Below are 27140 nucleotides of genomic sequence, written 5' to 3'. Positions count from 1 at the left end.
TTGACGTGAAGGGAGCATTCGACCATGTGAACCCAAGCCGACTGATAGCCCGACTGATTGAATTCAACCTAGATGGGGATCTGATCCGATGGGTACAGTCCTTCTTGACCGACAGATGGGTACAGCTACAGATTGACAACACACAGTGCCCAGCACACCCAGTTAACTCAGGGGTGCCACAGGGCTCGCCAGTGTCACCAATTCTCTTCATTATCTACCTCAGCGGTGTATTTGATGCAATTGAGAGGAGAGTGAATGGTATCCAGTGTCTCTCATTTGCAGACGACATAGGCCTGCTCGCTCCAGGATATTCAGTTAGAGAGGTCTGCAAGAAGCTGCAAGAAGCTGCCAAGGTGGCCATTGAGTGGGGGCATGGTAATGTGGTCCAGTTTGATGCAGGGAAAACAGAAGCAGTCCTACTTACTCGCAAACGGGGCCGGGAACTGAAAGATCAGATTCAACGAGCACGAGTGGAGGTAGATGGCCACTGTGTGCCCTTCAACTTAGAGGCAACGCGATGGCTTGGTGTCTGGCTTGATTCTGGGCTGAATCTCAAAGCCCACTATCAGACCTGTATGCGCAAGGCACGGGCTGCAGAAAACAGAGTACAACGCCTATGCCAGAGTCATGGACTTGCCCCAGGGCTAGCTCGTCAGGTTCAAGTAGCAGCAGTGCAATCAGTAGCCCTGTACGGAGCAGAGCTCTGGTGGCAGGGCCAGAAGGATCGGCTAGTGGGTATACAGCTCATGATCAATCGACAGGCCCGTGCAATCACCGGCATGTTGAAATCCACTCCTGTAGGGCCACTGGTCCGCGAAGCGGGCCTGGCACCAGCAGAGGCCCTACTGGAGGCCCGACAATTGAAATACACTACCCGGCTGCTCAGCTTACCGGAGAACCACCCAGCTAAGGAGATCCTCCCAGTGAGCTTCCGGGAAGGGGATCAGCACACCCAACCTGGGGAACAGACCCCAGGGAACCGACAATGGGCTGAGAGAAACAACCGAGGCCGATGGTCCCTGGGACAACACCTTGCTCGACAACTAGCCAATATTCTACCAGTGGACCCATCTGGGGGCTTTGAGAGCACAACACAGACAACCAGTAGCCAGTTCCCAGGCCAAATAGAGATGCTACCAGGTCCAGAGGCCCTAGTAGCAGCGCAATCTCTCCCTCCAGAGCTAGCAATCTGGTCAGATGGATCAAGATTAGAGAATGGCAAAAGTGGGGCAGGGATTGCTTGGCGAGAACCGGGAGGAACATGGAAGACCCGGGGTTCCCATTAGGCAAGGGATATGAGGTCTTTGATGCAGAGCTTCTGGGAGTTGTGCGAGCACTCCAGTTAGCAGAGAAAGTGGGGGATCAAAGACCAGTCACTATCCTGTTGGACTCCCAAGCAGCCATTGCAAGGATGCGACACACCCAGCCAGGGCCAGGTCAAGCATTAGTGATCCAAGCACATGCTATAGCCAAGAGACTACATGCCCGAGGTTGCCAAACCACTATCCAATGGGTGCCGGGACATGCAGGAATAGAAGGGAATGAGAGAGCTGACCAGGCAGCAAAACAGGCAGCCAGTAAGCCACCAGGAAGAGGCCCAAGAGAGATATCCCTGGCCTTCACCTGTAGAGCCCGAACAGAAGCCATTATAGCACAAAGGCAGAGATGGCTCAGCGAAGAACTTGGACAGCGATCCCAACAAGGTCAACGAACATACAGGCCACAGAGGAACTGGCGGCTCGACCCAGCAGCTGCAATAGCTCCCAAACACCTAGCAAGCCGTTATTTTCAACTGAAGTCAGGACATGCAGCCATAGGAACATACCTACATCGGATCCAGGTCCGGGAGGATGCAACCTGTGAGGGATGCGGTATATCAAGGGAGACAATACACCATCTTCTCTTTGAATGTCGGGAATGGCGACACCAACGAAACAGGCTCTACAAGGACCTGGAGACAGACGGAGTTATGAGGCCCACTACGGCAGAAGAATACCCACAAGGACGACTCCTAGGAGAGCCCAAAGCTACAAGGGCATTGCTACAACTCCTAGCCAGCGCCAGCATAGCTCTACCCCGGGCGCACCTACAGCAGACGGCAGAAAGGGCCCGAAGAGATGACGAATGGGGACTGGAAGCACTGGAAGAAGCAGTTAGAACAGGAGAGGGGTAGCAGGGAGGGTAGCCCAAGGCTGAGAGTCAGCCTAGGCCACACCCATCTTGCTCCAAAACACAAGGAGAGCACTGTGCTCAAAAGCCCTGCGCATACAGGCGGTCTGGGGCGAGGAAAAGGATCGGAAAGATTATAAAAGGGAGTGTTGTCCCGGCAACTTATAGGGACAAGAGACTGTAGAATAGCTGCTGGCCTCGAGTCCATGAATCATGGTCTATCATAGCTCTAGGGCTCGGTATGGACAATAAACTTGATTAAATAATAATAATAATAATCATCGGACCCTTCTTCACCCCAGAAACCATCCAGTAACCGATCAAAGATATCAAAACTTTGTCCTCATTGCAAACGAGGATATCACAAAATTGAACGCTGCTGGGTACTACACCCAGAACTCCGTCCACCAAAGGAAAAGGAGAATCCTCCATCTAATGACGCGTCCCCTAATGGGGATAATCAATCGAAACCTCTTACAGACACAACTGGTGTTGCCAATTTAGTCCGTTCAACAAGGCGATCGGACGATTGGATATTTATACTGGAGCCACATGCACTATCCACAGTGATAGGGCCGCATTTGCCAGTTATATGCCATTGTCTGTGGCATTATCTGTTGAGCCGTGTTGAAGGAGTTGGGTCTATTTATCTACCAATTGGAGAGCACATGGTAGAGTTGAAGAACACCCGACACGTCCCTACTTTGCATACTCGCTTATTATCCTTCAATCAGCTTGAAGACCAAGACTTTTATATCAACTGACAATAAGCCTTACCGTTTCCGGATAACCACGCCTGATAGATTATCATCTTTTCTTATTTCTCGGACAACAGCTGGAGGCATGTTTGATAGTTTAGAGAGTGAGAAAGGAGTGATAAATGTTGTAAATGACGCAAATGACCGGCTGGAAAATAAAGCGCGTAATTTGACGCCAAACCGGCCACCACCTGCATCTATTGAGACATGGCATCATCGCCTATCTCATATGAATCAGCATGGTTTGCAATACCTTCACCGAGTTGGACGAATCAATATTCAAGGGAAGAAGCTCCTCCCTACCTGTGATTTCTGTCGACGAGCGAAGACCACCCGACGCATGGAAAATGGCCCTACTCCTAGAGCCACACGCCCTGGTTGATGACTACATGTTGATATCTTTGGAGGCGGGCAAAGCTTAAGTCTGCCATCAGATGATGACGTTCCGCCAGCAAATGGCAAATACAAATATGTGATGATATTAACCGATGATGCGACGCGGATGAGATGGACTATCCCTTTGGAAAATCGTGTGAATCCCAATCACCACATCCGTACCCATATGGATTTTCTTCGACGTCTCGGTTATGAAACGGCCTACCTGCGCGGTGATGGCGAGTTCTTCAAGAATCCGCGTGAATGGGCAGGCATAAAGATAGAGCCATCAGCTCCATATTCACCCTGGCAAAATGGTGTCAGTGAACGGGGGATTCGGATCATCTTGGAGAGAACCCGGGCAGTTCTATACGCCTCTGGCTTACCTCGCCGATTTTAGCTAGAGGCCTTGATGGATACCACCCAAAAGGCCAATTATCTGCCCACATCGACACCGCTTTTTAACGATCCAACTCCCAACGGCAATATCTTGAATGAAAATATCAAGAAATCTCCCTTTTACATACCCGCTGAAGCATGGGAAAATCGTCCAATGGACATCTCTTATTATTGCCCATTCGGGGCGAAGATATGGTATCATCGTCATGGTACTGAGAAACCAACTGACAAGATGGATACACGCGGAGCGTACGGCCTACTTTTGGCCAATCTATCAAGTACAAATCAGTTAGTATGGAATACTGACAAGGATTCGATAATCCATGTTACGAATGGAAATGTAGATGAAGGGGATATCCCACTTACTGATTCAACATTCACTCCCCAACCTATCTCACTCGCTTCCTCGACCAATGAGACAACTCCTCCAACCCAACCTTATTCAAACGACAATCCACCCAATGATGGCATCATGATACGTCCTGCCAAAGGCTTCATAGCCTATGTCGCCGGTGCTACTTCTCGTGATATCCCGAGAACCATGAGATGCGCCATGGAACGAAAGGATAAGAATAAATGGCTCAAGGCCATGCAGCGCGAATTCTCTAAACTGCAAAGCAAAGAGATATTTGAGCTGGTAAGAATTAGCGATGTTCCAAAAGGGAAACGGATTTTTCCAGGAAAATGGGTGTACGACAGTAAGCAGGACTACCCACCTGACGATGAACGGTCCTATAAGGCCCGGTGGGTAATACTTGGCAACCTGGTTGAGAAAGATGACATGCAGTATGACTACTGCAAATATGCCCCAGTGGTATCCACAGCAGTTACCCGGCTACTTTTTGCTTTAGCCGCTGCATTTGGATGGAAGTTGCGAAAACTCGATGTCGCTGTAGCCTTTTTGAATGGCGATTTGATAGATGAGATCTATATGCGGCAACCATACGGGTTTCAACAAGGCGAAGGTTTGATATGGCGGTTGAAGAAATCAATATACGGCCTGACTCCGGCCGCACGTATCTGGTATGATACCCTCACCGCTGCACTTCATCGCCTAGGCTTTCGTACATGCTCGTACGATCCAGGCCTATTCATCCATCAAGAACGTCGACATCTATATATCACCACCCACGTCGACGACTTTCAGCTCGTCGCTGAACGCGACGAAGATATTGAATGGACGAAGGATGCTCTAGCTAAAGAGTGGGAAATCAAGGATGTTAGCGATATGACGTACTACCTTGGCATGGAAGTGGAATTCGTCAATGGACATATCAACTTACTCCAGCGCGAGTTTATCAAGAATCTTATTCAATCATTCGGGCTTGATAACACTAATCATCAAACAACACCTCTACCCCAGGGATTTGAGGTCGACGACGAGCCTGATAGGTCCATAATTACCCGTGAATACCAACAGGGAACTGACAAACTGCAATGGCTGGCAGTTAAAACTCGCCCTGATATAACTATCTGAAGCGGCAGGAACATTAGCCCGCTTCAACACTGCACCGACAAAGAAATGCTGGAATGGCCTCTTACACGTCATGCGTTACCTCAAGGGGACAATGAATGATGGCCTTACCTATGGCCCTGCCTTAATATCATTAACAATTAACTGCTTGCTAATCGGTTACTTAGACTTTAACTGGGCTGGTCCTAACTCGGGTCGGAAGTCAATCAGGGGTTATATCTTCCTGTACGAAGGATCCCCTATATTCTGGCAGTCAAAGCGCCAGACGTGCGTTGCGACAAGCAGCAATGAGGCTGAGTATATGGCAATATCAGAGGGTGTGCGAAATGCACGTGGCTATCCCAGAATCCCCACCTATCCTCCTCCACACGGATAGCGAAGGCGCCCAGGCGTTGGCGCCAACTGGGGGAACGAAGCGGTCAAAGCATATTGACGTGCGCTATCATCATACGGGAACTGCAATCATTGGCCCTGGTTAGCGTCGAGGGAATACGATCCCAGGATAATCCAGCTGATGGACTTACTAAGATCCAAGCACACCCAAGCATTGACATTTCCTTCACCTTATCAATATGGATCGCAACCATCTACATCCTACTTCGGATGGAGAGTAGATGAAGGAAGGATTGAAATGGTCGAGGATGGGCAAGCGACGCCTTTATGTATCCTCGATTTCTTTGGCACGCTATTTCAGCGAGCCAGTCATTGGCGAATATTTTGTCTGCTATTTCGTTTTCTGTCCATCTGCCCGATTCTCGCAATCATCTTTGTATTTAGAGGTTTTGGTCCGCGCTTCAGCTCGTTCGAGGGGGTGGTAACCAGCGGGTCACGTGCCTCACCGCCCTCGCTTTCTGCCCGGTAGTTATATAGTTAGCTTAGCCGATAGGCCACCAACCAATCAACCATCCATCACACACCAAAAAAATCATACCATGCTAAACTCTTAATAAACCACTCTTACGGACGCACACTCCCCAAATATCGCCGCTTAGTCATCGGTCTTTAAAGAGTCCTGGAGCCATGCGAGCGTTGGTGGTTGTAAAGTATTGAAATGAAAAGGTCGCGTTAGGTGGGGAATTTCTCGTATCAGGTTGTGGATCACGTGAACTTTTATCCCACCTGACACGACCTTCGACCCACCTACAGCTGACCTTGCGGTCATGGTGATTTTGCAGAGTACCATGAGCGCTTTAAACATGAGGATGCCTTGCTGACATGCTCATGTGGCTGCAGAAAGGAGCCCTCTCACTTCTATTTCTGCCGTGAGGGCCGCAAAGCAGCAGCCCACCCATGGGGCCAACAACCAGTGGCAGACATCCTCAAGAAAAAGACAGGATTCATTGCCTACGCGGATTGGCTGGGAAAATCGCAATTTTATACAGCCATCTGCAGGCGTCATTAGGATGCTAAATGCATCAAATCTGGGAACCTCTAGGCCTACCTCTGCCTGCCTGGTCCTCTCCTCCTCCCTCCTTTTCTCTTTCTCCTCCTTTTTCCCTTTTTGTTCATCCCCCCCTTTTCCGTTCCCTTCCCTCGGTTTCCCTTTAGGAAAACCCCAAGAGGCGCAGTATGCTGTTCAACAGTCATGAAAACCCAAGCAGTCCCCCGCGCGGGGGGCTACCTGTATTTAGATGATAGATGGTAGTTTAACTAGTTGACAGGCAGTTCCGATCTGCCCGTCGTATGTCCCGCTCCGGGACCAGGGTTCCTCCGCTTCCGAGATGCCAAGGAAGCATGTAAGGACCCGACCCTCGACGTTAAATAGATACATACATACATACACGTATTTAGATAGTTAAGCACTCAAGCACTTGTTCTACGTGTGGTTACCATAGACTTCAATATTACTCCTTTCGGCGTATACTAAACTTTCTATCTTCTGTACGTCATATAGCCTCGTGCAGTCGGATTATCGGCTCCCGATCCCCCGAACCTGAGCTACCCGCTTCAGTTTGCTTTGTTGATAAATACGACGTCACCTCCTTTCTTCCTTCCTCATGTTGATTATTCTCGTCGATAGCTACCTAGGTAGAACACATGAGTTGGATGTTCCATTATCCTAGTAGAACGTCGTGACAATGAACTTGTTGTGAATCAGGCTCACCTACTTCGCGGATAGTGCGCAGGCAGCGTGCATGAGAAGCGGAGACGAGAGGACACACTGTGCAACTTCGTTCTGATACATAAGAACAGTCCAACGTGTCTGTCCATTCCCCTTTTGATAAACTCTCAAGAGACTGGCTGTCTCGTCAGTCAAAATGATGTCGCATGTGCTCTTTGGCTGAAGGTCACACGTGGTTGAGGTCTGGTCGGGACAATAAACCTGCTAAAACGTCTCATATGTTGACTCGGGCCTATGGGTGTCCGATTTTGTTAGTATTTGGCGTCTGTCATCTACTGTGGTCGTGGCTGGAGACTTTGACTACCGTTCCGGCATAATAATTCGGCCGGAGTGCAGTTCAGGCTCCTTCGAATGCAATAGCCACAGGGAACCTTTTCATCGCATTTAATCCGCCGATTGCGGCAGTTTTGACTATTGCTACGCTCGTGAGCTCGATCAAAAACAAAAAAAAATACAACAGCCGGGATTCGCTGGTGGTCACCCACCCAACTACTAACCGGCCGGTGTGGGGTGCCTCCCGGGTGAGTTAGAGGGTGATGCCGCTTTTCGGTTGCGCGACCAGGAGTGAGTCTGAGTGATGCGCTGTAGAGAAGGTGAGCCATCACCCAACATCGCGCAGCGCTGCGCAATCTCAATCCTTAGAGATCCTTCTAATCCATTAGCATGCTACAGCCACTATCCATTGGCTGCCTTGTTCCAACTTCAAAGGCTGAACTACTTGGTATCTGCACATAGCCCCAAACAGAGCCCCCATCCTCTGATAAGTAAGCTCTCCTTGCCCTTAACGTAATCAACTACCGAGCTGCGCAGCTCTGTATTCCATATAAAATGGCACTTTTTATAACCTCAGATTCGAAGGTCTAGACCAGGATGTATGCGGATTGAGTTGGCGTACCTTCTTCATCTTTGCGTATAACTATATAATGAAGATAATGAGATATGAATGAGTGAGATTATGAGTGTTGAGGATGATGGAGCTTATCAATGTGCTGTGTAAAGCCTGAATAGCCCTAGACACGATAGGATATCCAACGGTCCTCAGGCCACCGAATCCGTCTTTCAAATGAACCAGCACAGAACCATGGTTAGCGTGTGTATAATAACAAGTTTTGCAGTAAAAGGGATTTTGAAGACAGATAGTTTATCGTAACCAGAATTCCATTATTCCGATTCAATAAATTTGCAAAGGATTCCTGCCTATGTATGCGCTAATGAAGTAAACACAAAACAATGGTCTTGGGTATATACGGCGAGCTTTCATATGCAATGCGTTGATTCTCTGCTGGTGATGGTTCGCTTGAGAATAGGAAGCGTAATGTACCAATTTGTGGTTCATGCGATTTCTTTGGTGTTTCTCCATGTTAAGGGCTAAGCCCGCAGTGCTAATGACTAGCTATCATACAAAAGATTTCGTTGAAGAAGAGAAGAACAGATGTCCGATCGGACAGTCTTATATACAAAAGTGCGTTATGCAGGGTAGGTAGTCAGATAACTACTCCGATCATCCCTCCGAATAACATTATTCACTCTACAGGCGCAGCCTGTGACACTCCAACCCGGATCCTTATCTCCGGTCGATCTATTGAAATACGCTGTACCTTGATATTGTGGGTAAAACCAATGTTGTTCACGATACTGTTGAGCGTGTGAGGGTCTAGTGTTGCTGAGCATGCAAACCAAGGTTTCACTTCTCCCAAGATACTGCGCAATTGATTCATTCGAGTGTAGACAGGCCGGAAGTCTCGTTCCCACAGGGATACAAAATGGACTGCATCAATCACCACAAGGCCGAGGCGTGCTTGGAACTAGGGATTGCGCAGCACGGCCGCAAACTGGTTGCCGATAGCCAGCTCAAGGCTGATAAGTATGTGTGTATATTTTCCTTCATGTATCTGCTCAAGGACATTGCCATTGATTGTATTCCGATTCAGGAGGCAGGGTTTGCCACCAATCCTTTTGATATAACTGGTCTGCTCTTCAACAATCTGCTGGAGAGGGAGAATGACGAGCGTTGTTGACTGTGATAGCAGGACTGACACGACCTGCAAGATCATACTCTTTCCAAACGATGTTTTGGCAATGAGAATGAGGTCTTTCTCTTCGTATATGAGGGTGTGGAGGCGAGTCTCTGTCCACTCCGTGGCCAATAAGCATAGATCTCGTTGGTTGCTTCATCAATTGCGATCAGCTGTTGGTCTTTCGAGGCTTCTCTCGCATGCTGGATTATCGCCTGCGCTTTTATGATCCTCTCTGGTGTTACTGAATCCTATCTCGGGCGATCGCATTGTCACATACCTTTTCTACGGGTATATCTGCTATCAACTATCCCTCCATAATCTAATTTTCCCTTGCTATTTCAATATCTGAGGTGTTGAAGGAGGTGTGAAGGCCTACACCTACGACCTTGATATATTCGGTGGGGAGAGCGAGGCGTTTCGGCCACGTTTGAACCATATCGATTCCTTGAAATTAGAACGTATCCGGCAGGCTTAAAGCTTTGATCATGGGTCATGGCACGGATAAGTCCTCGTTTGATTGGCAATACGTCACGGACATGATGGTTCAAAGATACGCTCATACGCTAGAGAGTGTTGTTTCTACGGATGTCACAGCAAATACGAAGCAATTGCACGACGATCTCAAGTTGTTGGATCCATTCTTCAACTTTGGAGGGCGAAACATCACCGCTGAGGCAGAGCGTCGCGCAACCCAGTTTATTCCCTTCAGAGCCCCGACCCAAGGCGTAGCAGCTCATGCTGTGCGTTCCATTGCAGACAGTGTCTGCTTCACACTATTGGAGGCTTTTGATGAACCGGACTATCACACAGCCGTGTCCATAATTCAAGACTTGATTAACTACCTTTCCTGGACAACCTTGAAAGAATGCCAGGGCTGTGCGGACAACGAAGTCTGCGTGATACTTATTCGGCCGATGGGCATATCGGAAAACTGGGGAAACCCGACATTTCATGATATCAAGAATCCTGGGGTGGAGTATTGGGGATGGGATTTCGTCCCGGGGCCAACGGAGCTTGATGATTCATGAATGCTATGTTTATTCTGATACCCTGTATGTATACAAACTGACGAGATAGCTATGGAATAAATGCTATCACTCGCCTATGTATAATGCAACGTCGGTTCATAAGTCTGCAGCACCTCTTCCCACCTTGGCGAGCCCATAAGAAGCACATTCGGCACCTCTCTCTCGACATACTGTCATAGACCGTCAGTATACCCCCTGATTTCAGAAGTAAATGGGTACTTACATCACGATACTTCCCCTCCATCCTCATCCTCAAAAAGCACTTAAATGGCATCGTATCCTGCATAAAATACTCCGCCACCTCCCTCCCCATCCCCTCTTCCTGCTGCTCCAAAACACCCCCAAGCACCTCCCTCACAATCCCCCACCCCCCGTCCCTCTCCAAACCCAGCGCACTAACAATCAACCCCACATGATTCTGCACAAGCGCATGATGCACTTTACTCCACACATTATGTAAATCATCCGTCAACGTTGCACCCCCAGGAGGCAAACTATCAAAGTTGACACCGAACTTTTTCAATGTGGGGACATGCATCCGCACACCACCGAAATCTCGCACTGCAAAACCTTTCACCTCACCGGTTTTCTGGCAAATGCGAGCAACGAGGTTCTGCCCATGCGCTTCAAGACCAATACCATACTGTGCTAGAGGCGGGAGGACCAGGGTGAAGAGCCGGGTTACATATGTGCGTAGCCAGGATTGTTTGTCAGTTGTTGTGTGAAGGTTGTATAAAATCTCTGCGTAGCTGCGGGTGTTGTTGTATGGTTGTTGGGCGAGTGCTGCTGCGATCACAAGACGCTCATTGTTGGCGTCTGCGCGGGCCTCAAGGTCATCGCGTAAGATGCAGGAGAGATGTTTCGCGTCGGCGAAGTTGTCCTGTGCGCCTGAGACTGCAGCGACTTCGCGGAAGACCCAGAGGTCTGTTGGGAGGAATTTCTCAAGCAGGGTTGTTTGTACTGGACCGCCGCATGTTGTCCAGGGGGTTATTGTGCGCAGGGCGGAGGTGATATGGCAGGCTAAGGAGAGTTTTATGTGGTAGCCGAAGTCACATTCTGGACGGAGAGTTAGTGTTCGCATTGACGCCTGTGCGTCTGCAATGTTGTCGATGGATTTTAGCACAATGGCGTTCGGAAAGCGTTGGTGCACGGAGGGGAGTTGGCGTGAGAGACAGGGGACTATGATCCTGTCGGGGGTTGGACTTGGGATCTCCAGAGTCTTAAGTAGGGGCTGGATGGTTGCTTCGAAGTCACCCGTTACGCGAAGCTCTGTCCGTGGGACAGAAAGAAAGGCGAGAGTTGGGGTAAGCATTTCAGGGATGTCAGAGGGTTGGGTTTGCTGGAGAGGCGGTTGGGCATAGCACAGGCGGTGATATGGGTGGCTTGGATGGCCGTATATCAGGGCTCGTTCCCAGGCGGCGGAGTTGTCGTCCAAGCTGAGAATTTTCTGGGATTCGCCGATGTCGAGCCATGTTTCTGCTTTCCATTAGCACTTATCCGCTCATTCACCCACAGGGGTTCAAGGCTTACCCTGATTCCGTGCTGAGTTACCCAATTCGAGGGCGATCTCGTTCAAGGTATCCTCATCGGCATCTTTGATTAGCCACGGACTTAGAAACCGGAATAATATTTCTGGATTGAGCTCTTCCTCTTGTCCATCGCCATTACCAATCACCACAGGCGGCTGCAAGCTATCTGGTCGCACAACAGCTGCAACCTTTCCATCTCTGGTCTCTAACACAGTGCCCGGCCGAAGACCGACTTTAAACCTTTTGCTAGCATTCTTCGCAGCGGGAAGATGACTGTGCAGATACAGATATTGGTCGTTTTTCGACCCCCCGATGGTAGCATCCACCAGACCTTCATTGACAATTTCGGCAAGGAGTCGCTTGGTAGTTTCGAAAAGTGCTTGGCTGTGCTTAGATATCTTCATTTCACCACTATCTGAACCAAGTAGAATCGATCGCAGTAACGATAAAAGAGAATGTATGGTTCTTGGGATAGTCATTTTGTCTTGTAGTTGTGAAATTGTATCTTGCCATCAACCAAGACGGGCCGTCGAGCCCTTTTATATCTCATCCGATCTATATTTCTTTTGCTCCGCTTCCAGAATACACTTTCCAGACATCTACCCACCTGCTCCAAAAGAGTCTCCGATTCGATGGCCAGTCCACAGCTCAGTAGACCTGCAGCCAGCCCCAGCCACCACCACCTGAAATGGAATCCATTTAATCTCCCGATCGGCGCGTGCCAGTCTACTGTCCATTTCCAAAGGTTACCAAAAAGAATCATCGGTCAGATAATCACGTCGGCACTTGGTGGCATGTCCCAATGCAAGGTCACCTTGTTTTCTAATGTCTGGCCCCATCCTGTGAGGGATGTACAGATGTATAGCTGTAGCTGACTATCGCATGTTATATTATTCGCCATCGGTCGGGTCTGCGTTAATCCATTTGGGACGGAGTACCCCTACGAGTATGCCTTTCTACGGCCCGTGTCCGGAATCTAGATTGTGCGGAGGCCTTGGTACAAACCGCTAGACTCGCCAGAGAAGAAATATACCCTTGTCGAGAGTCCGATGTCGACGACCTTCTCCATCCCACCTCGCACTTGACGCAGCAAGAGAAAGGTTATCTGCCATATGATCGACTATTATACGGGTAAATACAGGGGAAAGTAATCCGCAGCTTCACTTGACGCAGTGCAGGTGCATACACAATACTCGTACGGCAGGTGGTATGCCAATACATCCCTGGGACCTGCTAACGTTCCCATTTGCCGCGGACAGGATCTTCCACCCAACGTGGGGAAAATTCTCTTCCCCATTCTGTCAGGAGGATGCACTGCACTGCGCTGCAGGTGCAAGCCAGCTGGCTGGTGGAATGTGTAAAGAGTATCCGTACTTGCATTATTGTTGAAATTTAAAACGAAATCACGACGTCCACGTATATTCCGACGACTGGTCTGGTATTTTCTTATTTGTGCAGGTCGCCATTCGGGAGGGCTCTCAGCCAGCCAACGACCGGCTTCGTAACTCTGTGCTAGAGCCCTCCACAAGTGGGGATTCGGGCAATGAGTCTCAGAGACTTTATGCTCAGCTGAGCTGATTCAGTTGGAGGCAGAGCAGAGTATTGGCCTATTGGGGGCTGGCTTTTTGTAATCCGTCCAGGCAATTTCCATAGCCGGGTTGGTGTTTATAGAGAAATCTGATGTTGTGCGTTTTTATCGATAAGATGGTTTTGACCAAGATTTTGTGCATCCCCAGAACACCGTGAGACTGGTCAACCAATAACATCACCACAACGATCATTACTCTAAACACATAGTACGATACCAGATGGGATCCACCTCCTGCGATAGTAAACAAAGTAAGTTCAGCTGAATACACACTCCAGCTGAACTTCCCTCTAATACGCAGCTGATGTAAACCAGACAACGTGTAAAACCATAATTGGGAAGATCTACAAATGCAAAGAGGGGCACTAATGTAATCCTACTTATGACTTTGCCTATTTATTTAGTAGATTCAGCCAGGAAACGGATTGAACAATTTCATCTTTATCGGACTATAAGTCTATACTGGTATCAATATGACAACTTCAACAGAAACCATCCAGAAACCTCTGGAGAAATATGTTCATCCTCCAGAGACGAAGCACAAGCGTGAATACCATATCCAAATAAAATAGATCTAATATAAACTAACTAAAGATAGTGGACTACGCCAACCTAATTACCCTCGACATGGCCGAATTCGATCGACCAGGAGGAAAGGAAAGACTTGCCGCTCAACTCAAACAGACGGCCCATGAAATTGGTACCTCCCCTACCTTAACTATATCTATATGTGCTAATGAGTAGGCTTCTTCTACATCACCAACATTGGCTTAACCCAAGAACAAGTCGACCAGCAATTCGCCATCGCAAGAGAATTCTTCGCTTTGCCCGAAGAAGAACGCTTCAAGTTCCGTGCTCCACTCGAAGAAGGAATCTACAATGGTTACCGACCTCTTGGATCGATTGAAGTTCTCCCTGGGCTGTATGATAACCTGGAATCCTACAGCATCTTCAAATTCATCCCCGAGACGCAACGCAGTCAACCCGAGGTGATCAAGCGGTACTGGGCCGATATTGAGAAATTCCACCGTCATATGCATGAGAATGTCTCATATAAGATTCTTAAACTGCTGGCTATAATTTTGGAACTGGATGATGAGGATGAATTGGTTAAGGGGCATCTCTATGAAGCCAACTGTGATAGCTCGCTGCGGTATTTGATGTATCGAGCGAGAACGGAGGAGGAGAATACCAAATACAAGGATACGTATATCCGTGGCCATACAGACAAGGGTAGCTTGACGTTTGTCTTCCAACAGCCTGTTTCAGCACTCCAGGTGAAAGCAACTGATGAGTCCGACTGGGAACATGTCCGCATCCAGGCAGGTGTGGTAGCTGTGAACCTAGCACGCATGGTACAGATGCTCACAAATGGCTATCTCAAGGCTGGAATCCATCGGGTCATTGCCCCGCCTGAAGATCAAGCCTGCAATGATCGGCTAGGATTGCTGTATTTCGTCCTGCCGAGTGATCGGCTCAAGATGAAGGCGATGGATAGTCCATATTTGAGACGAGTGGGATATGGGAAGAATGAGGGGAGCATTGATTCTGATATTCCGGCGAATGAGTGGGTGAGGGCCAGATTTAGGAATAATTGGCTACCGTTTAATCAGAGACCCTAAATAGATTTGTCAGTGCTCAACACCCTGGGTGGACAATTCAGCTTACAATAAGTCAAAGTCTTTCTGAAAAGTCGCGTTAGCTTCATGGTTTAAAATTGGGCGGATCTGCTAAATCAACTGCGGATCATGATTCCCAGTGGTCTGTTGAGCATCCATGGACTGTAGAGCATAATTAAATGTGGGCTTTAAAAGTAAATCAAAACAATTTTACAGAACCAGTATCCGGTAGTTATATTGTTTGTAAACTCTTCTACGACACAAAACTGGCGTGGTATAAGTATTGAACAGCTATGCAGACAATATCACGGTGTATTGACAGATGGATGAAGCTATCTAGGAGGTAAAGGCGCATGGGAGATAATATCTCCTACGCATCTATGTGCTGAACCTACCCGCAGATAGCTGAACCATCCCGACGTACGGGAACGTCCAACAATAAGTAACATCTAAAAAAGCTTCTGTCTAATGTAAGAGATTACGGCCATCCACATGAAACACGGATTAGTAGAGTGCCTTTAGTTTCAGGTTACAAGGTGTCTAACGTAATCGGCAAACGAGCTGGACATGTAAGCGAGCTGGACATCCCACCCAAATCGCGTCCATGAATTAGAACCTTCTACTTTAAACACCCACCATGCCACCAAATCACGCTCGAAGCTCTAGAAATTTAGTAGAGCAAGAGGGTAGGATCTTGTTAGCTATTCAGGCTATTAGGAGGCAAGAAATTCCCTCAATTCGTGAAGCAGCACGCCGATTCAATGTACCGAAGTCAACTCTCTCCACGCGCCTTCATGGAACGATAAATCGCTCCGAATTACGCGCCAATAACCATAAATTGACAGAAATTGAAGAGGAATCGCTTCAAAGATGGATTCTCTCACTTGATGATCGTGGAGCAGCACCCCGACCTACTACTGTACAAGAAATTGCGAATATTCTTCTGGCAGCACATGGAACTACCCCGGTTCAAACAGTTGGGGAAAAATGGGTCTATAACTTTGTGAAAAGGCATCCTGAGCTTTCGACCCGATTTTCGAGACGCTACAATTATGAGCGCGCAAAATGTGAAGACCCAAAGATTATCACAGAGTGGTTTGATCTTGTGCAAAAAACAATACTTCAATATGGCATCAGCCCGGACGATATTTACAACTTTGACGAGACTGGTTTTGCAATGGGTTTAGCAACCACTGCAAAAGTCATTACAAGGGCTGAATACTATGGTCGACGATCACTCTTACAACCTGGGAATCGCGAGTGGGTGACTGTTATTGAATGTATAAATGCCTCAGGTTGGGCCTTGCCGCCGTGTGTGATTTTCAAAGGCAAGGTTTTCATTGAGGCTTGGTCTGATGGTCTTCCGGATGTTTGGCGATTTGAAGTAAGCCCAAATGGCTGGACTTCTGATGAAATTGGACTTTGATGGCTTCAAAAGCTCTTTATCCCATCGACGATTACTCGTATGAAAGGGAAATATCGGCTTTTGATACTTGACGGTCATGGTAGTCATTTGACACCAAAATTTGATGAATTATGCAGCCAAAATGATATTATTCCAATCTGTATGCCTGCACATTCATCACATCTTTTACAACCTCTTGATATCGGCTGTTTTTCGGTGTTAAAGCGATCATATGGCCGGCTTGTTGAAACCAAAATGCGTCTTAGGATCAACCATATTGACAAGTTCGACTTCCTTGAGGCTTACCCACACGCACGATTTGAAACATTCAAGCCTGAAACCATTAGAAATAGCTTTGCGGCTGCTGGCTTAGTACCATTCGATCCTGACAGAGTGCTTTCAAAGCTAAATATTCGTCTTTGCACACCAACCCCCCCAGTGAGCCGGGGTAGCGAATCAAGCCGCAATTTCACACCAAAAACTCCTCAAACGCTTAAGCAACTACGTCGACAAGCTTCATCAATTAAAAGGCTACTTAGACAGCGCTCACAAAGCCCACCAAGCCCAACACATCGTGCACTTAATCAGCTAGTAAAAGGCTGCCAACTCGCAATACAAAGTGCTACAATTTTAGCAAAGGAAAACACTGAATTACGTGCTGCCAATGAGAAGCAGAAGCAAAAGCGCACTCGGTCTAAAAGGCAGATACCTCATGAAGAAGGCTTGTCAGTTTTGGAGCTTCGTGAGCTAGTCACACAGCCAGAAGAAGCAATTGAAGCACCTCCCCCCCCCCCTCAGCTAAGAAGGCCTTCACCACCTTTACAGCCGCGAACAAGGGCTTTACCAAGGTGCGGAGCCTGTGGAAATGAGGGACATAAGAGAAATGCATGTCCAGTTAGACCTAATTAGCTAATTTCCTTAATTTAATGCCGTTTTGGTTGATACAAATGCATTTACAATTTATAGGTGGGGGTTGGTGTCCAGCTCGCTTACATGTCCAGCTCGTTTACCGATTACGTTACTGCTAACTAGTTAGCTTTATATACCATTCGTCCGCTTGGGCGATTCTATATACATATGTGCGCCGTGCGCAGTGGATATCCTATTAGTAACCCCCCCGTCGTCTCTCCCATTAAGCATACCGTTTATATGACAGGCGCAGCATCACATCGAGCGCATTGATGTTGTCATTGCCAATGCGGGAATTTGCAACCCCTAGGGTCCGGTGCAGGAAATGGCTGACTCGGACGTGCTTTCTCACTTTGAAGTGAACACGCTGTGACTGCTTAGACTGTTCAAAGCCAAAGCCAGTACTCCCAACTTCGTTTATATCTCTACGCTCCTGGTGAGCATCCTTGAGATTGAACAAATGCCTTCGTTAACTGCCGCTTATGAAATGTCGAAGGTGGCTGGAAATTATCTGGTCAGTAAGATCGATGCTGAAATAAGCACTTGACAGCTTTGTGGATCGATCCGGGTGGGTTCAAATTCCCACCCCCCCCCATTCCGCAAAGGATTCAGAAGACTCATGCTGGCGGTCTCATTTCTTAATGATAAGACTTGTTCAAACCGACATGGGTGGCCGCGCTGCGCAGTTCAATGGACTAGAGAAGGCTCCGGTGACCGTTGAGGATATTGTTCGTGGAATTACAAACCAGCTGTGAACAAATACTGATTATTATGACTATCTGAGGATTGCTAACATGTTTGCATATCGAAGCAGCGAAAAAGTCAACTACGTCTGGCCAATCTATTAACTATAATAGGGACAGGGTGCCCTGGTAGACGAGGCTCGAAAGTATCAAATACTCCCTTGGTCTATGACCTACAAGAATGACTATTTTTTGCCACACAGCACGTAGCATGATTCTCTTATTTCTAGATGAAAATAGATTACAAGACTTTAAACCCGCGAGACAGTGGAGAATCTATGGATCATTTACATTCCATGATCTGAAGCAATTTAAATTGTGATAGCAAATGTCAGTGAATATGCGCTAAAGGTTATGGAGTTCAGAAAACAGATATATCTACCGGACAAGAAGGGAGTGGTTTGATTGTTCAACGCAAGGACAACCCGTCCATGATGCATCGCCCTTAAGAGACAGTTCTGATAACAAGCCCAAACGCGCTTCATGTAGAGCTTACATATTCTCATGGAATCAATACATCGACTTCGAACTCCACTAGGTGCTCTGGAAATGGCAGACTTTCGATGCCCACCATGGTGAACAACGGCTGGTGATGAGGGCACCACTTCCGGATGTAGTGGACCATATTTTCCCGCGCTTGCTTCCGCATATTCGACAATGCTACAAAATATGCGCGCAGTTTCACAACATAATCCCAACCAGAACAATTCTCTTCAATAGCGTGCCCCGCCTGAACGAGTATGTGGGTGATCAGATCATTCACGTTTGTTAGCGATCTGTTCCTCGATCTTTGGGGAGGTATTCCTGGTCAGAGGGTACATACCCGCTATTGGAATATTATTAGACATACTGATAGGAGCGGTTATGGTATACTACTTTGTCCGGTTATGACTAGCCGATTGCCGGTGATGCAAGAATCGCTAAAACCATATCTCTCGCGGCATTCTTCTCCAAAGCCAGGTAGGTAGCTTAGTAAAAAGATAATAATAACCTGACCTTATTTTCGCTTCATGAGCAACCAAACATAAATTTAGAAAAAGGACAAAAACATACAACAGCCGGGATTCGCTGGTGGTCACCCACCCAACTACTAACCGGCCGGCGTGTGGCTTAAGTACGGCTGAGCGGACGGGAAGCCCTGTTCTCCACACCCTATGGTCGTATGTACTTACAATTTAGTAAAAGAGGAATATATGGGAGACACAACTATCTGACTTTCGCGCATTCGAAGTCTCACCCAGTGTTTCGGACATTGAGGCGGAGTGAGCTGACTGAAGGACTCGGGCCGTGAGATTGGCTTACACACACAGACAAGAAATATTAGAGAACTTTAATGCAGGTGAATAGCCCATTTAACCAATCCCTGTTTGGATCTCCACCATCCCGGATAGAGCTGACACAAAGGAGAGGCTCCGATCCTTGGGCTGTGTCTTTAGGGCAAAATGATCACATCGTTGCGTCAGCCAAAAATATGTCCGTCAAGATGATTTCTGAATTGAATTATACATCAGCGCCGAGATCTATAACCAAATCTCACAAAGACGACACAAATTGTAGTTTCTACGAGGTCAACTTTGCAATCTGACCTCCCCAAAGCGTGTTCAAGATAAGCGAGCTCTACACGAAGTATTCAGACAGCCGCGGGAGCGGTATCGAGATGGCAGTTTTTGCCAATTAGGATGTGAAGGCCGTTAATAAGAGTGCTTCTGCTTACCCTTGGCGTGATAGCAAGGGGTATTCGTGAGTTTTACTGCCATTCATGCATAATGAATTCCTTCTAACTATTGCAAACAGCCTAATGTCCTTTACCTGGAACTCCACAGCCGCCCGCCAAGCATGTGACGCTGGGAGCTGCTGTCCTGCTATCGTTCTTGTGGATACTTAGGGGGTATGAGATATTTTGTCTGGTGGCACAGGCGCACCAACTCAGGTGTCTAGATAGCAAAAGTACAAAGCGGTGACTATCCAGATGGGTTACCCATATTTTCTATAGCTAACAGTGTGGATATGGGGATCGGCTCTCATGCACATCAACAAATATGGCTAGCATTCATTTTCACAGTGCCGAGGTTAATATTATTAACAGTGGGAACTAGAAAAGTTGAATGCTGCATGGCATAGAAATTACATGATAGAAATTGATGAATTTCACATATAAATGACAACTCAACACCACCATAAGAAGAAAGGATAAAAGTGACTAAATCAATCTTCACTGGTGATGAGCCCAATTATCAAGTCACCATAGATCTCCCCCTTCAATTTGATATCTAAATCCAAGGCCAAATCCGCATTGACCCGAATCTTCAAGCCTTCTTTGCCTTCGTATCTCTTATCCCTGTTTGGGTCTTCTCGGGCCAGGTTGGTATACCCGTAACGTGGTCGCCTCTGTGGTGCTGGTTTGTTCGTGTTCGTAGGGTCCTTGGAAGGTTCATCCTTTGAAGGATCATGGGTACCTTCGCTAAAGAATTGTCAGTATCAGGCATTGGAGAGGCATAGGAGCGGGAAACATTATTGATTACTTGGTAGGATCTTTGCCCTGGAACATCGTGGGTGAAAAAGAGGTTTGGTACTTTCCGTGAAGTTGATAATGTTGCGAAATGACGCCGGTGCCCTGATAGGACCCTAATAGGAGGCACTCGGAGTACACTTTTAATGTGGACTGAATGATGGTAACTGTAACCCTTTCCCTCCTAGTGATGGCAATATTCATAAAATTTCTTTCAGCTGGTGAGTGTCGTGTTCAGCTGGCCATGGACCACTTTTAGTATCAACCATTCATGACGATCGCGGCCAATGCTCCAAGGGGTAAAGTTTCCCATATTAAAATGATCTCATAAAGTTAGGACGAGAACGGAGATGGGTGACGGTCGTCAGCTGGATGATCAGATACGTTGGTTTTTCCGCGACAGAAGTACCAATTAGCTCGGCAATTGGAGGCATCTTCGGACCACTGGCAAGAAGAACAGGTATTAAAGCTGTTATCCGCTATCTACTGGTGCTCTCCATTCTTCTTGTTGTTACTGCCAAATATATGACCACTACGCAATGCCTTTCTATTCGATTGCATTGAACTATGATTCTTCATGGCAGGGCGACGACGAAGGCCCTCACAACAACCGCTTTATTATCATCACCCCAGACAGGGCAACATCTGACCTGGTGTTTCGTGTAATTCAAGACAATCCGAGAAGCCTCACAAGCCGGATTTCCTTCCAAGAAGTGCGACGAATCTCCCCCCAGATGTGGTCATGGAGTGCGCCAGGCCACAACGACTACACAGCCCTGGAACACACCATTGTGGATATAAACCGCGGCAAAGTAAACTGCGATCAAAAGCACCTGGAAAAGCTCCGTGGGAAGGTGACACTGGACTATATCGGCGACTGGACCAAGCCACTTCCAATCATCCCACATCTGGACGCCGCCGATCATATCTCAGGGAACCACTTCTGCATTCGCAATAAACGTGCTCCCACTCAGTTCTGGGCCTATCCTTGGGTCAGTGAGGGGAAGCCCGTGACGGTATCTACAGCCAGACGCGCAAAATTTAGAATCAGGGCGATCGATGGCAGTGTGAGAAACGGAGAGACATTAATGGTGGATACCGACATGGTTTCTCTTGAACTTGTCTTTCCAGATCGTGGAGGGACAAGTTATTGGCCGGTCACTCTGGACAAAACAGATGGGGTTCTCATACCACAGCGGTCTGGATCCTCGGACACATTCACCCTTGGTTCACTCTTCTTAGGAGGATTCAGTGTGGACTTCTTCCCAAAAAATCTTGACAAACTGTACCCGTTCAAAATTCGAGATGAATCCGAAAGAGGGGAGCTCTGGGAACTATGTTGAGTCTAGCTGAAGCGAGTATCAGATCACCAGGCCGTGCGCGATAACAACATGTCAGAAGTGTTTGCGAAGGGGCCCATAACGAGAACCTCCAGCTGAAAATCCATTGTATTCCTGTCATGTAATACCACTTCGGAGTACATTTCCGCACAGAATGTAGAGCTGCATCATAAGCCAGAATTGCGGTATGCATGTATTTACAAATGCGAACAGTGGGTCGAATACACCGAACATGTTTTGTCAAATGAGCTAGACTAAGAGAATAGTCCAAGTAAGCAAGCACCAGCCATGGCTTCGACACTTAAAGCTGAAATCTAAAAATCACAGGAAGTGATCTAATTCCTGCGGTATTTTTGTTAAAAATACTATAAGCTGTTTGCGTTAGACGTAGACACATTTATACATCCTTTGCGATCCCGAGTAACTACTTCAACAATATCCCCTGGCTAATTGTGTTTCTTCTGCTTCCGATACACCATACGCTCTATACCCTCGAGAATGCAACCGTCCATGTTACTTGTCCTGCTTGGGACTCATTTCACCGTGGGGCAGCAGCAGGTATTCAAAGGCCTGGCCTCTGGAGTGGATGCCCATGACCTGGACGATACTAAGCTTTACCACTCTGGTCTATACAATGGAGGTTTCCAAGGATACGATCATGCCCCAGCTGCTACGGCCCAGGAATCTCAGACCTGTCCCGTTGGTCACTACTTCAATGGCGAACGCTGTGTTCGAAACCAGCAAGGTCACCCATGCATCCCAGGATGGGTGTATGACCCTCTCGCTGGGGAATGTCAGCATCAGGGCGGCACTCCCCCTCCCCCTCCCCCTTCAAATTGCGAATCAGAGAAGCAAAAATGCGAAGCAAATCTGTCCCAGTGTCGGAATGAAAACGGTCTTCTTTCCAACCAGAAGCAAGAAACCGAGCAAAAGCTCACCACATGCGAGCGCGAGAGGGACGAATGTAGGAAGCAGCCGCCGCTGCCGAGTAACCCTGGAAAATATGTCCCTGATCCTTCCGGTAAGGCATAAAAAGGGTACACTGTTCATGAGTTTTGTAACTAATGCTGGCGCCAGGGAAATACAAATGCAGTTTTATCCCGAACGGCGGCGGCGAGCCATGCAAAGGAAGATTAAGGACTTGGCCGCCCACAGGGACGCTTTTTTACCAAAAATTCTATTGGAATGACGGTAGCACATTCCCCAATCCATGGGTGACGTGGATAAATGGCCCAGCAGTCCTGGAAGTGGTGGATCAATGGTGTCGTGTGGCTCAATACGAGGTCAAAATCAATGGACAGTCTGCGGGCAAAACAAGCGACGTGGATTTCCAAAATAACTGTTACGCGGTTTCATGCCGCCCTAACAGGGATGAGTGTGTTAGTAAAGGTTACAGTCAAGGATTGTTCGAGATACCCCCTGGCAGGTCTCACAGAGTCGAGGTATATTGGGTAGATGGTAAACTGACCAATGCTTGGGGAGGCCTTTGGACGCACAATCAGGGGCTTTATCGGGTTTGGGACTCTTGTTCTTAGGCACATTATTCTCGACTGAAAAACACACAAAACTCATTGCAGAAGAATGCCTTGTAGCAACCGGCAATAGTGGAGTGAGAACTGTTCACACGATCTGGAGTGTCAATACCATGTTTAACGTTGAAGAATGGCATTTTCCACGCCAGTCATTCCATTCACTGGTCATAGCTGACTTCAATCAAGAAATATCCGTTATCATTGAAGTTAGGATCCTTGTAGTGGAAGGGCTAGACCAGCGCAGCGGCACTGCAATTGCAAGCCGATAATAAGCAAGTTGATAAGCACTCATTCTATTAACTATTGAGGTGTCTATAGATTTCAATATCACATCCTTCTAACAAAAAAAAAAAACTCCTCAGTGGCGAGCCCCCCCCCCCTACCTTCTGAGCGAGTTCCCGCACTGCGGAAAACTCGAATCTTATATTTAACTTCACGCGGAATCGATTGATACTACTTTCAACGTTGTTCTCCCCAGTTGTCGCTGACAATAGGGGGTGCAAAGAAGAAAGGGGTGGTTGGAGCCGCGTCTCCGTGGCCTGACCACTCATACAACCATAAGGACCACGACCAATGCGCCCATGCAGCTGCCATCCTCACAGAAACGGCAGAGCTGAAGCAAATAGCTGACCGGACCTAGGGACTGCCTCCCAGGGACCTATTCATCCGGTTCATGAGTTCAGTCGAAGACCTCGCAGCAAAGGTGCGCGACCGCCAAAGCAACAATGGTAGTGAAGACCATGACGGCCAGAAAGAAGTGCTTCAACAAATCCAAAACATGTTTGATAAGCAGACACAGGAGATAGTAACATTCATACTAGACACGAAGTAATGAAGGTCTTATTCTCTATTTTACGAGGCCAATATGGCCTAGCTGACGAGGGTACTAAGGTCGGAGAAATGTTCTAAATACAGGAAATTAGTGGTAAATCAACTGGTAATTTGATCGGCTAAATGAGTGCTGAAATATGGAAAAATCGCTCTTCTAGCGGTCATATTCGCATATACAGGTTGACATTAGATGAAAGAAATCAAAGACCTTGAATTCGAGTTTCAAGCGCTATCCCTTTACTTCTAGAGACACTCTAAAAACAAATCATAACACATTCACAGCCCTCAGCGTAGATCACCCCCCATTGTAGCCCCCAACTCCCTCGATGTACTCATGTATGCCCGTTTCCATCAGAAGAATACCCACAGTCTTCCACAAGATCGCTTTTGAGCAGCTCTATTGCATTCACATGAAAATGCTCATGAATTGAGGCGTCATTTGACAAGCTGAAATGGCCCGAATTCCCGCAAACTACTAGACGAGCTATGCACTGCTGAGACTCGAGCTGATTGGGCGAGGCTGAAGCATTCTCATACTCAGATGAGATCAGTTGGCCTGTTAAGGTCGGACTCCCTCCAGCTTGGTCAAGTAAGATAGAACATTCTGCGGTCCCTGATAAAGGGTGAAATACGCGGTGAAGAGGTGCTAGCTGAACCATGAAAGGCTTGACCGTTTCGTCCTCCGATCCTTTAGGTTCGAATAAACCAAAAATAACATCATGATTCTCGCCCCTGCCGGAAACTAGGAGAATTGATGGTGTTTGAATTGGAATTTGATGTTTCAGCTTATTCAAGTCAAGATGATCTCCTCTCTCAGACCAAGAAATAGAAATGTCCTGAGGAAGAACATAATGAGGTAGAATTATATCCAGCTGGCTTAGAATAGGAGGACTCAGGATGTTTGCTGAAGAGGGTATTTCCCGCCGGGGAGATCGAATAGATGCTTCTTGGAGGACTGCCCGCATTTCGTCTGCTGATAGAGAGCCTTCTTGGGGAAGGGGCTTGATCGATGTAAATGGGCCCAAGAGTTGATAGATACCCCGAAGTAAAGTTGGCTGTTGGAATGAGCAATATTATCAGGAGTGGGAGAGTAGCATTGAAAAACTAACCATGTGATTCTTGATAACCTGACTGAAATTATTCCAAGTGATTCCTGTTGCGCTTGGCTGAAATACTGCTAACATGCAGTCGGTGACTTTTTCTACCTGAATACGCCACGCTGAAAGATTGCTAAAATTAGCACGGCTATGGTATAAGTTCAGGAATATCATAAGCCGTAAAAAAGATCGGAAATCCCCAGTTGGAATTGATTGATCAAAATTCTTCGACCAGGAAGAAGGGAAATGTGAAGGAGGGGGGCTCTCAGGGCCAGAGATCATAACTCTAGGATTATTGGGATCTCGCGCCCGGTTCCTAACCATCCAAAGAGCTTTTTTCAAATGGTAATCATCATCCTCGTCTCTTGGCCTCCTATCCTCCTGGGCCTTGTCTGGACTGAGGCCTGCCATACTTTGAAACATAATGACGAGAAGATAATAGTTCCCAGCAAGATCTTCTGGATCACTGCTGAAGAGAATACATGCAGTGCGCAGAACATGAAGGACAAGAAGTTTCTCTGGGTTGTTTTGGTAAGGGAATGAGCCCATGTGCAACAGGGTTCGATGCAAGATGGGGATTGCATCAATAAGGAATGGTGTAATTTCTGTAGGAAGACTGCTCTGCATAAAGTCCTTTAAATTGGACTCAGACCAATCTTAGTCTAGTCAGCTTGAATTATCTTCAAATCATCTTTTCCTCACTGACATTTTGTTGACTCCAATTGGGAGCAAAAGGTGTTGAACACCGCTTCAAGCCAACGCTGTTGCTCATCACTGATTCCCTTGGGGCCAATTGCTAGACGGTGTGAATATCTTCGCAAAAGTTCATCTGATCAACATCAGTGGTGCATTAAGAGGGGTAATGCAGGAAAAAAAGATGATACCGCGGGTCTGCACTGAAGGGGGGAAAGCGAAGTCATTCTCACGAGCAGTTGAGGGAAATAAGCCCATGACTATTCCCACTTCAATCTTTCGTTTTCTTGTTAAGAGAAATAAAGGAGGGCGTCGTTGTTGACTGGCAGTGGAAGATGATGGTCTTGGCACTTGACAATTCGTGTTTCAGAACACTTCTCTTGCTTATTATTAAGAAGTAGTTGAATTTCTGCTTGATAAGTTCTTAGGACGCCTAGGTGTATAAATTGATTATCAGATATGATGCCTAGTCATGGGGGCCAAATGGCAACTTGAAGAACACAGCCTCCGCGTTGAGCTTACTTTAGTGTGCGTGTGTGTTCTTCTATTTATCGTCGGGGGCGAGTGCTTCCACGGAGGCGATGTGGCTCTGGTCCCAGAGCAGGACATTCGACGGGCAGATCGGAATTGCCTGTCCTCTAGCTAAACTACCATCTACCATCTAAATACAGGTAGTCCCCGCGCGGGGGGGCTGCTTGGGTTTTCATGACTGTTAAACATCAAACTGCGCATCTTGGGGTTTTCTTGAAGAGGAAACTGAAAATGGAAGGAAACGGAAAAAGGGAGGATGAACAAAAGGGAAAATGGAGGGGAAAGAGAAAAGGAGGGAGGAGAGGAGGAGGAGGGAGCCAGAGGTAAGCCTAGAGGCTCCCAGATTTGATGCATTCAGCATCCTAATGGCGTCTGCAGATGGCTGTGTAAGATTGCGATTTTCCCAGCCAATCCGCGTATGCGGTGAATCCTGTCTTTTTGGTGAGGATGTCTGCTACTGGTTGTTGGCCC

At 47.4% G+C, this 27140-nt stretch overlaps 7 protein-coding genes across 7 annotated transcripts; 5 read left to right on the top strand and 2 right to left on the bottom strand.

The window, feature by feature from the left end:
• Window positions 1–9060: 9060 nt before the first annotated feature.
• On the top strand, window positions 9061–9315 carry ACHE_31169A (uncharacterized protein; the record flags this gene model as incomplete). The annotated part of the gene is made up of 1 exon (XM_043277869.1): window positions 9061–9315. One exon carries the CDS (start codon window positions 9061–9063, stop codon window positions 9313–9315), a length of 255 nt encoding a protein of 84 aa, XP_043135704.1.
• A 485-nt stretch (window positions 9316–9800) lies between these two features.
• On the top strand, window positions 9801–10343 carry ACHE_31168A (uncharacterized protein; the record flags this gene model as incomplete). Its single annotated transcript, XM_043277868.1, has 1 exon — window positions 9801–10343. The coding sequence occupies one exon, from the start codon at window positions 9801–9803 to the stop codon at window positions 10341–10343; it is 543 nt and encodes a 180-aa protein (XP_043135703.1).
• Window positions 10344–10417: 74 nt separating this feature from the next.
• Window positions 10418–12276, bottom strand: ACHE_31167S (uncharacterized protein; the record flags this gene model as incomplete). The annotated part of the gene is made up of 3 exons (XM_043277867.1): window positions 10418–10513; window positions 10567–11819; window positions 11874–12276. The coding sequence occupies 3 exons, from the start codon at window positions 12274–12276 to the stop codon at window positions 10418–10420; spliced, it is 1752 nt and encodes a 583-aa protein (XP_043135702.1).
• Window positions 12277–13933: 1657 nt separating this feature from the next.
• ACHE_31166A (uncharacterized protein) lies at window positions 13934–15082 on the top strand (the record flags this gene model as incomplete). The annotated part of the gene is made up of 3 exons (XM_043277866.1): window positions 13934–14006; window positions 14059–14160; window positions 14241–15082. The coding sequence occupies 3 exons, from the start codon at window positions 13934–13936 to the stop codon at window positions 15080–15082; spliced, it is 1017 nt and encodes a 338-aa protein (XP_043135701.1).
• Window positions 15083–20341: 5259 nt separating this feature from the next.
• ACHE_31165S (uncharacterized protein) lies at window positions 20342–20684 on the bottom strand (the record flags this gene model as incomplete). Its single annotated transcript, XM_043277864.1, has 2 exons — window positions 20342–20597; window positions 20659–20684. The coding sequence occupies 2 exons, from the start codon at window positions 20682–20684 to the stop codon at window positions 20342–20344; spliced, it is 282 nt and encodes a 93-aa protein (XP_043135700.1).
• Window positions 20685–21184: 500 nt separating this feature from the next.
• On the top strand, window positions 21185–21988 carry ACHE_31164A (uncharacterized protein; the record flags this gene model as incomplete). The annotated part of the gene is made up of 1 exon (XM_043277863.1): window positions 21185–21988. The coding sequence occupies one exon, from the start codon at window positions 21185–21187 to the stop codon at window positions 21986–21988; it is 804 nt and encodes a 267-aa protein (XP_043135699.1).
• Window positions 21989–22483: 495 nt separating this feature from the next.
• ACHE_31163A (uncharacterized protein) lies at window positions 22484–23017 on the top strand (the record flags this gene model as incomplete). The annotated part of the gene is made up of 1 exon (XM_043277862.1): window positions 22484–23017. The coding sequence occupies one exon, from the start codon at window positions 22484–22486 to the stop codon at window positions 23015–23017; it is 534 nt and encodes a 177-aa protein (XP_043135698.1).
• Between the last annotated feature and the right edge of the window lie 4123 nt (window positions 23018–27140).

Source organism: Aspergillus chevalieri, chromosome 3, assembly GCF_016861735.1.
Source record: "Aspergillus chevalieri M1 DNA, chromosome 3, nearly complete sequence".
Taxonomy (NCBI): Eukaryota; Fungi; Ascomycota; class Eurotiomycetes; order Eurotiales; family Aspergillaceae; genus Aspergillus; species Aspergillus chevalieri.
This window is presented reverse-complemented; position numbering and strand designations above follow the sequence as displayed.